We start from the raw sequence: 12,244 nt of genomic DNA on the forward strand, positions 1-12,244 counted from the left end.
ACATTTCCTCATTTCTGATATTTTTTTCGGTTTTGATTCTATTATTATTAGTTGACTAATAATTTGAGGGGAACTTTATCAGTCCTACTATGTTTCCCAGGCTGGTCTTAAACTCATGGTCTCAACAGACCTTTCTGTCTTCTGAGTAGCTAACATTTAAAAGTATGCTCCTATATCTACCTTGAGTTCTTTTATTTATGCATTTTTAAGTCTTTGAGTTTTTATTTTTATTTTATATTATATACATGGGTGTTTTGCCTGCATGTGTATCTGTACAAAATGTGTGTGCCTGGTGCCTACAGAGGTCAAAAGAGGGCATAAAATACCCTGAAACTGGAGTTATGGATGGTTTTGAGTGCCATGTGGTGCTGGGAATTGAACCTGGGTCCTTTGCAAGAGCAGCCAGCACTCTTAACTACTGAACCATCTGTCCAATCCCAAGTCCTTTTTGTTTGTTTTGTTTGTTTGTTTGTTTGTTTGTTTGTTAATACAGTATCTCATATTGTTCAGGCTGGCCTCAAATTCACCAAGTCATTGAGGATATCATACTGTTCTTCAGGGAATAGAGCTAAAATGACCTCCTCTAAGACCATGAGCCAAAATTAACCTCCCTCTCTTAAATTATTTCTGTCAAGTCTTTTGGCTACAATGGCAAAAGGCCAGCTAATACACACAAAGTCTAACTAATATGCAATCAACTAAAGATGCAAAACAAAAAATAAGACTCATGGGAATTCCTGAGTTTAAAATCACTCTACCATATCAATAATTTTCTCTTTGGTTTTTGTAAACTTTGTTTTTTGTTTTTGTTTTATTTTCTTGTTTGTTTCTTTGTTTGAGGCAGGGTTCTGACTGTTCTGGAACTCACAATGTTGACCAGGTCAGCCTTGAACTAAGAGATCTGCCTACCTGTGCCTCCCAAGCATGACTATACCTGGAGTAGAATTTATTAAAAGGGAGAGCATTGTACATACTTCCTTGAAACCAAGGTTACAGGAGCTGCTTTGGCCTGCTTGGCATGGCTCTCCCAGATTCTTTTCTTTTTTTTTTCTTTTCAGTCTTTGCAGTACCTGTCCCTGCCAGTCCCCAGTGCCCCTAGTTACAGGTGAGCGCTGGTGCTCTCCAAAGGAGAGGCAACTTCCAGAGTTTATTTCCAGCTTTGCAGCCACTTCACTCTACAGCTTTCAGTGCTGAGCTTCTGGGAGCCAAATAGGACTCACCGCTGTGTTTTTGTGCTGCACGAAGGCTGCGGCTAACAAGATGGCTGGAAGACCTGAGAAGCGTTTGTCTTTGATTAGATTCACTCTCCTCTGTCTGAAAATGGTGAGTCTACCTTTTCAATTACCCGCAACTATTTTGGGGAGAAAACATACCCATATGTTACCTTGTTTTCTTTACGAAGAGCTGAGGAGCAGGGAGCTATACCTAGAAATTCCCTTAAATCATACTAAGGTGGTACATTAGTGTGTTTGAAATGTAAGTGATAGTCTACAGAAAGGAGACAAGATTATCATTGTGTTTGAAGACCAAAGACTCCTGGGGGCAGGTGATCTGTCAACAGCCTCTGACTTAGTTGAATACAGAGATTGGGGGTAGGGGGGCGGGGGTGTAGTAGTAACGTGATCTGCCCTCACCTCTAAGTCCTTTCCAGCACTGCCTTATGATAGAATTGAGACTCATTTTGGAAATGAGTGGAACAGAAAAGCATGATGTGCATGGGGAAATGACTCACACGGTGCACAGGAAGACCATGTTCTGGTTGATGAGTTTGTTTCATTTCCCCAAATGCTGGCTTTCCTTATTCTTATCTTTCTATATTTTCCTTTACAGGTTATTTCATCTAAAACAGGTAATAATTGATGAGATGCATTTTTTTTTCTTCTTTTTGATTCCCTTCTTGTGCCGTTGACTCATGGGCGGTCTGGTATATAGACCATCTTAGAGGGCAGGTATGACTAGTCTCTGAGCGTGCATGCTGGATGCTGTAAACGGTGTAGGGGAGACCATACTTGGTAGAACAAACCAACTGGGTCATATTTTAAATGCAAGTCCTTAGGAGGGATCACGAGCATTATTTTACAGTGCCACGGTTTCATCCAGGTAGCTGTGGACAAACTAACACAATGACTATTATTCCAGCCAAACAAATAAAATCTCACTTCGAGAATCTTGCTTATCCAACTTTCCTACTCATCTTTTGGGACCTAATGTCTTCTAATAAGGAAAAAAAAAAAACCTAGAAATGTCTTATTTAATTACACTTTCAAGAAGGTCCTCTACGAAGAACAGAACCTTTGTTCCAGGTGTGGGGGTGCACACCTGTAATCCCAGCACTTGGAGGCAAGAGGGTCAGATGTTCAAGATGGATGCATAGAGATTCAGGGGCAAACCTGGGCTGCAGGAAAATCTGCCCCCCCAAAATAAAAAAAATGTATGTACTGAGATCTACACAGGAATATAAGGATTCAGAATTGAAAAGGCATTTCCTTATTTTAAAGAAAGTTCAAACACCTCTTTTTTTTTTCTTGAATAATTGGACTGGAGGCCACAATAATTTTTCTAGAAACTTTTCCTACCTCATACATCTGGAAATCTAAGTCTCCAAGACAGGAATTTATGTTAAATAGGTTTTAGATTATCTGCAAAATCAACTGTCTTCGAGATAAATTCTCATAGTGATTCAACCCACTTTTATTATTATATTTGGAACAACTTTTATTATTTTTGCCAACACCATAAAAAGAAATTAGAATTATAAAATTTTAAATTGAATATGTGGTTGCATTTTAATTTTTCATAAAATCCATACATAGTTGGCTTTGCTTTTTAGTTTTGGGATTTTGTCCTGTTTTGTTTTTTGTTTTGTTTTGTTTTGTTTTGTTTTCCAGATAGGGTGTTTCTGTGTAGCCCTGGCCATCCTGGAACTTACTCTGTAGACTAGGCTGACTTCAAGCTCAGAGATTTGCTTGCCTCTGTCTTCCAAGAATTGGTGTGGACCACAACACACACCTATATTGTTGGGTTTGAAAAATCATTTCTTCATTTATTCTTACTCATTATAATATTCTCTAAAATTTTAAAAATGTGTTTATTTTACGTGTATGAGTGTGTTGTTTGCATGTATGTCTGTGTGCTATGTGTGTTTGTGGTGCCTGTGGAAGCCAGAAAGGGCATTGGAACACCTGGGACTGAAGTTACTGATGGCTGTGAGCCACCACGTGAGTGCTGGGTACTGAACCTGGGTCCTCTGACAAAGCAGCCAAGGGCTCTTAACTGTCAAGCCACCTCTCTAACTCATTATGCTCTTCTTAAGAGTCCTTTGGGATTGTCCAGGAAGCTAGGTGAAAGACAGTTTAACCGCATTCCTACTGATCTTTATTAGTTTCACTTATGTTGTTTGAGATGAGTCCCTATGTTGCCCAGCCTGGCTTTGAATTGCCAGACTCAAGGGATCCTGGCTCAGTCACCTGAGAAGCTGCTTGGTTTAAAAGTGATTTTTTAAAAACGGCAGCCTTTGTACAAGCTAGGCAAGCACTCTACCAATGGAGCCAGATCCCTAGCCACTTAGGAGCTACCTTGCTTCCTGTCTCCTGAGGGTCTGTTGATGATACCTGTCACAGCACCAGATCAACCTACCAGTCCATCCCTCCCATGGAATAAGTGCCCCCAAAGTCTGTTACCTGGTCTCATTCTGCCACACCTGGCCTGGGCACTCAGGCTCATTAGCAAACAGCTTGATCCTTTCATCTGCTCACCAGGATCTGACATAGTCAACCTCTCTCCCATTTGGAGCTTCTGCCCACACCATTCTCCTGTGACTACTGCAATTCTGCTTCTTGTCTCTTAGAGCAACAGTTTTCAGTCTTTCACAAGGGTTGCCCAAGACCATCATAAAACTCAGATATTTACATCATGATTCAAAACAGTAGCAAAATAACAGTTATGGAGTAGCAACGAGAATAATGTTACCGTTGGGGGGTTCTCCACAATGTGAGGAACTGTATTCGCAACTGTCCTAGAGGGGTCAGTTGATTTGCTTTTGTGGTTGCCACTAGTCAGTCTTCTGAGAGCCAACCGTGAATCAGGCAAACTCTTTCTTTCTCGCCTGTGTTCACCGCACACGCCGCCACCGAGTTTCACTTTCACCCTACCACGGCTGCGCTGTATGATCTGATTTTTCCAAACTCATCCGTACTTATTTACCTTAGTAGATGTACCCACACCAGTACTAGCTGGAACACACACACACACACAGAGGAGGATAGGGGGCTTTCAAAGTACCTTCACATATACTTCTACTTAATCTTTGCAATAATCCTAAATTATATTTATTTCACATTTCAAAGTAATTCCTGAAGTGTACACATTGCCCATCACACAGCAAAGTTTCTAGAGGAAGCCTATGCTTAAATGTCCTACTTTACTCTTACACAAAAGTAAAAGGCAGAGCTATGCCTTAAGCCTAGAACTTCTGAATCTAAACTCTTTGCTATTGTTTTTGCCCCTAATTTTCACTCTGCTGATACAGGTAGGACTCCTCCATAGCTCAGCTCGATGGGAAAAGGGAGCATTCTCAGCCAGCATGGCCGAAGGTGAGAAGATAGCCTGTGCATTCTGGCCTTTCGGCTCTTTCCCATGAATGCAGGCAGCGTCAGGCCTTCTAGGGCTGCATCTGGTCATTTTCCCAGGAAGTTTGTCCATTCCAATGAGCAGGCCTATCCATCACAGGAGATAAGATAAACTGTGGGACAGAGGAAACAGAAGGCGTTGAGAGACACCAGAAAAGGAGAAGAAAGGACACACAGACCACAGGGAAATGACTCGGGGAGGGGAGGGGGAGGGAGAGTTGGCAGATGAGAGATACGCGGTGAGAGAGGGAAACACTACTGGGGCCTTTTGTTCTGAGGGGCTTGAAGGGGCATCTGCTCTTCCTGCAGAATTAACTTTACCAGGCAAAAGGCCACCAGCGCCCCTCCCCCAGAAACACACACACAGGTTTCCCCAGCATATATGATCAGCATGATTTTCTTTCTGTGACAAGATACTCTTGGATGATGTTCCAGAAGTATCTGGCCAATGAACAGTGGAGACTTTGTTCATTTTTTGCAGCTTAGTTATTTCTGGGAGATTGCCAGCATGAATTCTCTTGACTACTGGGACAGAAAGAGAAGGTTGGCTGTATTGGGTTCCTAGGGATTTGGCTAAGGGGAGGCCAGGAAGAGTGGATGCTGGCAAATCACTTGGTTTGTATCCTGTCTTCTTGTCCTATATATAATTTTGCCCTTAATCTCTTTATTTGGTTGGTTTGGGGAAGTTGGTTGGCTGATTGGTTTGGGTTTCTTTGGTTGTTTTTTGAGACGGGGTTACAAATAGGCTGGTCTTCTCCAACTCCCTAAGTGGTTGATTGAGCCTGACCTTTCAGTACCCCCACCCCCACCCCCTGGGATTGCAGATGCACGTTCTATACCTGCCTTTGGTATGTGTTTGTTTGTTTGTTTGTTTGTTTGTTTTTGAGATGGGATCTCTGTAGCTCATTTGGGTGTCAAACTTGAGATCCTCCTGCCTCAGTCTCCCAAGTGCTAGGTCACAAGCATGCACCACCATGTCTGGCTTGCCCTGCAGCTTTGAATCTGGCATACAGTGACTGTGCTCAGCATTTGTTACAGGGCTGAGAGCCAGCCTCAGAATTAAAAATCCAGCATATATTTATTGATCTCTTCTGTTTGGAGCTACTACAAGATCCAGGACACTCTGTGTGTGTGTGTGTGTGTGTGTGTGTGTGTGTGTGTGTGTGTGTGTGTCCGTCCGTGGATTTTCTGAAGTGGTGAATCTGATTCTCGACCAGTATGCTTTACCTTAGAAGCAGAGGACTCTCTGGTGTGCTCATGACATAAACATTTCCCTTTCTCTGTGAACTGCAGACAGCCCCAGAAGGGCTTCAGTATCTAAACCTCACACTGAGGCATATGTTTTGAAAGACAAAGGAAGAATAAAGTTAATTTTCTTGCATATCGAAGAACCTAAGCATTGTTCTGCTCTGATAGCAACAAAGCACTAAGAGTCAACTGTAACAAAGGTTTTGGTTCTCCTTCCTCCTCTGTCAGGTTAGATCCCACTTGGGAAATGTGCAGTGTCATGAGAAAGTGACCACAGGCACAGAGAGAGGTGGGCACGGAGGGCCCAGCTGGCAGCAAGGCAGCCGGAGGGAAATCACTGACAAAGCAGCCTTGGAACTCATAGAATCCTCTGGAATAAAACGCCATTATCCTTTCCCTTTTCTTAGAGCTCTTTCCCACAGTTTTTTCCAGCCCTTTATTATTTAAAATCTTAGAAAGCACACAGGGCCCACAGAGCTGGGTAGTGACTATTGTGCTCCAGCTGATTTTGGAAAATACTGGTTCTATCTTCCTGTCTTTCTTATTCTGTTTCTACTCCTGTTTTTTTTTTTTTTTTTTTTTTTTTTTTTTGCTTGGTCGTTTTGTTTTGTTTTGTTTTGTTTTGTTTTTTGTGAGATGTGAGACAGGGTCTGTCTATCTGTGGAGCCCTGGCTGTCCTGGAACTCACTTTGTAGACCAGGCTGGCCTCAAACTCAGAAATCCACCTGTCTCTGCCTCCTAAGTGCTGGAATTAAATGTGTGTGCCACTACCGCCACCCAGTCTTTTTTTTTTTTTTTTTTTTTTGGTTAAGTTGTACATATTTATTTATTTAGTGCGTGCATATATCGAACATGTGCACGAGTACGTGTGTGTGTGTGTGTGTGTGTGTGTGTGGTGTGTACCTGCATGCTACAATACCCATGTAGAGGTGTGTGATGGGCACCCACATGCTACATACCCACGTAAAGGTTAGAGGACTTCAGATTCAGTTCTCTTTTTCTAATGTGTGGGTCCTGGGGACCAAACTCAGGTCATCAGATTTGATGGCAACTCTCTTGCTTTCCAAGCCCTGGCATTAGCCCCTTTCTTCTTTTCTTTCTTTTTGTGATACTGGCTGCTGAGCTCAAGGGCTTATGTATGCTAGGCAAGTGCTCTACCACGGAGCTACAGTCTAAGACTTACTGTTATCATAATCATTGTTATCTTAAACTTTGAGGCAGAGTCTTGTTAAGTTGCCCAGGCTGGCCTTGAATTTCAGATCCTCTTGTCTCCACCTTCTGTAGCTGGACCACAAGTGTGCACCACCACAGCCAGCTTCCTTTTTAATATTGGAAAATGATCCAAAAGCTTATGTTCATGGGAAGACGCCAGGATTGTGTAGTTTAGAGAGGAAGTAGCAAAAGATGTCATCCTTGTAGGATATCCTGGCTAACATACAACTCCAAAATATCTTCCAGCTCCTGAAATACCAACTATTGATCAGGCATATTCAAAAATTAGCAATAGTATCACTGTAGAGTGGACTACCGTGCCAGGGGCCACAAGTTACTTGCTCACAGCTGAAGATGGGAACACAATCATTGAGACCACAGTGGCTAATTCCCCAGGGACGGTGACAGGCCTGAAGGCTGCAACCTTGTACCAAATCACCATCAGATCCATCAGCGCCTCTGGACGAAGCCAGGCATCATCTCCAAAGCAAGCAAAGACAGGTGGGTAGCTGGATGCTTGAGCTGTCTACGAGATGCCTTGCAACTTAGATGAGTTTTTAACAGCACTGCAAACGTGTGGTGTGGTTTGTGCACAAGTGAGTTCCACTACGCAAGTCCCAGAGGCAAAAGCCACCAAATGTTCTTTTTTGGCAACTCAGCAATTTGTGGAGAAAGTGACATTTAAATGCCTAGTAATTTGCTTTGGGATTTAAAACCCATTTCTGGGCAACTTTAAAAGCAGAATGCCTTTAAATCCCTAGGGGAAAAAAAAAGCAATTTCTATTTTTATCCATGCCAAATGGAGACCATGTAGAACAGATTTTTGCAGCACCTTAATCACATGGCAGATGCGTTAACAAATAAAAGTTCTGGGGTTTGCCCATCAGCATTAAATTCACTCTCAGAGTTGGAAAAAACAAAAGTTATCTGCACACTAAAGTAGGATAAACAATCATTGCCCTTATTCATTTCCAGGAACATTTTACCTAACTTCTTACTGACTGCAAGTTGAAAGCATTGCCTGGTGTATACTGGTGTCTCCCTTCTTCATATTTTTTGAGACAGGGTAGCCCAACCTGACCTTAAACTCAAAGCAATTCCCCTGCCTCGGCTTCTTGAATGCTGGGATAATAAGTGTGTACTACCACTCCTGGCTTACATTTCTACATTTCTTCATCATTTATTATTAATATATACTTAAGGAGCTTTCCTAAAAGTCTTACTGTAGGATCCCAGGGCCTCTAACATTGAGCTATATCCACAGCTCCAATTAGCGGTTATTAAGTTGAACTCTGCCATTACAAATGAGTAATGTGGATAATCAATCTGCGTTTATTTATTTCTCAGAAACTTAAGTTATTCTCTACAGACTTTTGTAACATAAATTTTCTTTCTCGTTTTGTTTTTACTTATAGTGTTGGCTGCCCCAGTTCTGGAGGTTAGCTCTCCAAGTCCAGACTCAATCCTTGTGAGCTGGGACGCCGTATACATGGCGATCGGATTCTCCGTGTCTGTTATGCGAGCCAACGGCTTGGGTAGAATTTGGAAAGAGAATACTACAAACACCTCCCTGACCTTCAGCAGTCTGGATGCCGGGACTCTCTACACTATAAAGGCCTACGCGTGGAATGCCAATGGAATCCCCGGGGATGACTCCACCCGCAATCAGAGAACCAGTAAGGGCTTCTCAGCTCAGCCTTGAACAATCGCATTTTTGATTGATGAGGGGGCTGTGCTCCGCAGCAGAGGAGAGCAAAACGGAGTGATGCGCACAGAACAGAGCAGCCAGCAACGGCTATTTCAATGTATTATGAAGTTATTTATAGGGCCTTGACTATCCCTCGGCAGTAGTTCAAACACTCACTGCGTGGTGAGCAGCAGAATACTTCCCCCTCTGAGAACCAGGTCTGCTGCAGTATGCACATTCCAGATCACAGAGGGAAAGGGTTCATACCAGCTTGACCAATCCTTCCTCGTACCTTCCTGGTCTTGCTAGATCCACTAAACCCCCATTTCCCCACTCCGTGTTCAAGCCAACAGTCTAAACAAATAAACAAACTAGGCAAACGGGAATGTATTTGTTCAACAGACATTTAGAGCGTGTGTGCCAACCTGAATCCAGAATTGTTCTAGGGACACAGCCATTGAAAGAATTCCTGCTGGTCCTATGCTTGACTTGAGAGTCTGTGTTTCATATACATTTCCCAGACACTTGAGCTTGAGCCTGAAGCCAGGTGCTGACGTAGGGCTGCCCACCGTCCATTCTGTACCTGTGGACAGCTCTGGGAGAGTGTGAGGTGTTCTCTCACGTACACCCTAGGAGAATGGGGGTACTCGTAGCTGGGGGAGGTGGGTGTTCGTAAGCATGAAAACCAAAACCGGAAGTCTAAACTCTAAGCTGCTGGAGTGAGTCTGAAGGATCAGAGGGAGCAAAGGGGTGTGTGTGTGTGTGTGAGTGTGTGTGTGTGTGTGTGTGTGTGTGTGTAAGGGTAATGCTAGGCTTTCACCAACTTAACCAGATTAGCTATTTTAGCTCTTAGGGGAGGACCCAGGAGATGTAGGAAGAAACTGGAAATAGTTTCTTCGACTTTCTCTAAGTTTGGAATGGAAGCCTCATTGTCTATGAGCCAGGCAGAAATGCGGAGAAAAGAGGGTTTGCCTTGTATAATCCTCACATAGAGGAACGGATGGCAAGCTATGCTAAGGTGAGTCACTGGCTTGGTGAGTCAGGGTATCTGTGCCAAGCCTTCCAGGGCCCTTTAGTATCTTGCCTGCCCTGGCCCATCCCCTCCCCTCCCCTCCTCTTCCCTCCCTTCTCTCCCGTCCCCTCCCCTCTCCCCTCCTCTTTCCCCTTTACTCTACCCTCCCCTCTCCCACTTCCCTTCTCTTTCCCTTACCACATCTTCCTACAAATGTTTAGCTGCTGAGAGTTAAAAAATGAGACAAGGCAATCCCTGTACCCAAAGAATGGACGCTGCCCAAAGCTGCCTAACTCAGCCACTACAGTTATGTGTGACAAAGAGCTTTGCTAGAACGGTTGTGGGCAGAGTGTGCATAGGAAGGGGCTTCTACATCAGAGCAGGGAACAAGAGAACCACCAGGTTTCTTTTTGAGTAATATTTTCATTGGTTTTAGAGAATTTTATACACTTTGATATCCACCCCCAATGCTTCCCGTAGCTCCTCCCAGACCCACCTTCTCACTCCCAATTTCATGCTCTCTCTTTTTAAAATGTATGGAGATTTTTTTCCCCTGCATGTATGTTTGTATACTGCATGCATGCTTGTTGCCCAAAGAGGCCAGAAGAGAGTATCAGGTCCACTGAAACTGAAGTTATAGACCCTGGTGAGCGACCCTGTGGATACTGGGAGTCAGCACTCCCTACCTCATCTTCTGGAAGAGCAGAAGTACACTTAATCAGGGAGCCATCTCTCTAGCTTCCCAACCCCTTAACATCAAGGCCAATTTATGCTATGCATCTACTCTTGGGTGTGGGGCCGTTGGCACTTAGCTGACCCACCAGGGGCCCCACCCTTAAATAAATTGCTTCTCCCTCCCCCAAGAGCCATCAGCTGTCAACAGCTCCTTGGTGACAAGGGCTATTGACTGCCTTTGCCCCTCCATGCTGGAATGCTGCCTAACCCAGTCCGATGCTGGCCTTGGGTAGCAGCCCTGGCTGCTTAAGTTCACTTAGCCATTTTGACAGGTCCAGAAGCCACTGTTTCGCCTAGACCCATGTCTTTCCCTCTCTTCTTCCTGATCTCTTTTCTGTGATGTTCCCCAGGAGTGAAGGCAAAGGTGACACAGAGGTTACCACCTGCTCCCTTTCTTCCCTTTCTCTTGTTTCTCCATGATTTTCTGTTTTGTTTGTTTTTATTCAAGACAGTTTCCGGCTTCCTTGGAACTCCATCTGTTGGCCTTGACTCCTGATCTTCCCTTGCCTCCACCCACAGAGCACCACCACACCTCACTCTGTTTCTCCATGTTTTATTCAGTTTGGATTTAGTCTCTGTATCAATTTGTTAAGGCTGCTGTAAGAAAATCTCACAGGCTGGATGGCTTAAGGAACGGAAATTTGTTGTTCCACAGTTGTAGCATCTAAGCCTAAAACAACAGCCCTGGCAGGATCGTTTCCTCCTGAGCACAGAGGAGAGATATATTCAGATGTGTCTGCTTGGCATGTGTGTGGCCATTTTCATGTTTACCTGCTGTTTCCCCTATATGCATGACTGAATTTCTTCTCTTTATAAGAACATCTATCGTGTTGAATTATGCTCCATTCTAATGATCTCATTTTAAATAATTTCCAAATAAGGTCACTTTCTGAAAATGCTAGGCACTTCCACATTCTGGAACACCCAGCTCAGCTCAGACAGTCTCCGGATATTCTCTTTCCCCTAAGTCTCCTATGCTTTGGTTGGAAAGCTGATTGTCTTTTTTTTGTTTGGTTTGGTTTGGTTTGGTTTGGTTTGGTTTGGTTTGGTTTGGTTTGGTTTGGTTTGGTTTGGTTTGGTTTGTTAAGACAATGTTTCCCTGTATAGCCCTGACTGTCCTAGAACTAGCTCTGTAGGCCAGGCTGGCCTTGAGCTCAGGGATTTTCCTGCCTCTGCCTCTTTAGTCCTGTGTGCCACCACCATCTGGCTCCATTATTTGCCTAGAGACACTGCAGGCAACTCCTACCAGCCTTGGTCCAACACTAGCTTAAGGCAGAAACTGAGGGTCCTTTGGGGACAAGAAGACCATGTGGTGGGGGAAAGGACCCATCAAGATGGCCTGTAAGGGAAATACAACAAGGTGCCTTCCTCAAACAAAATGAATCAGGTGTCCGTGAAATGGTCTCCTCAGGCAGAGCCTCCTCTGTGCCCAAGATATGAGTGGAGGAAGTGCTCTGTGGAAGCTGTCCACACTGTTTTCTAGGTCCACTAAAATGTCATTGCAGATCCCTGAGGAGAACTGAGAGCAACTTCTGCTCATGAGCACGTGTCTTCCAGTTTTTATTTGTTGTTGTTGTTTGTTTGTCTGAGACATGGTTTCTCTCTGTAGCCTTCATTGTTCTAGAACTTGCTCTGTAGACCAGGCTGGCCTCAGATTCAGAGATTCCCCTGCATCTGCCTCCTTAGTCCTAGGATTAGAGGCGTGTGCATCCTCCATAAGCA

At 44.0% G+C, this 12,244-nt stretch overlaps 1 protein-coding gene across 2 annotated transcripts in view; it reads left to right on the forward strand.

Annotated features, from left to right (window-relative positions):
* Nucleotides 1-1,260: 1,260 nt before the first annotated feature.
* Nucleotides 1,261-12,244, forward strand: part of Fndc7 (fibronectin type III domain containing 7) — a 33,262-nt gene continuing 22,278 nt past the window's right edge. For both annotated transcript variants that reach the window (XM_021158798.2, XM_021158799.2), the window contains exons 1-4: nucleotides 1,261-1,323; nucleotides 1,831-1,849; nucleotides 7,335-7,589; nucleotides 8,504-8,764. In XM_021158798.2, the coding sequence (XP_021014457.1) occupies nucleotides 1,261-1,323; nucleotides 1,831-1,849; nucleotides 7,335-7,589; nucleotides 8,504-8,764 (598 nt within the window). The remainder of the gene's footprint in view (nucleotides 1,324-1,830; nucleotides 1,850-7,334; nucleotides 7,590-8,503; nucleotides 8,765-12,244) is intronic.

This window comes from Mus caroli, unplaced genomic scaffold, assembly GCF_978045245.1.
Source record: "Mus caroli unplaced genomic scaffold, Mus_caroli_1 scaffold_3, whole genome shotgun sequence".
Lineage (NCBI taxonomy): Eukaryota > Metazoa > Chordata > Mammalia > Rodentia > Muridae > Mus > Mus caroli.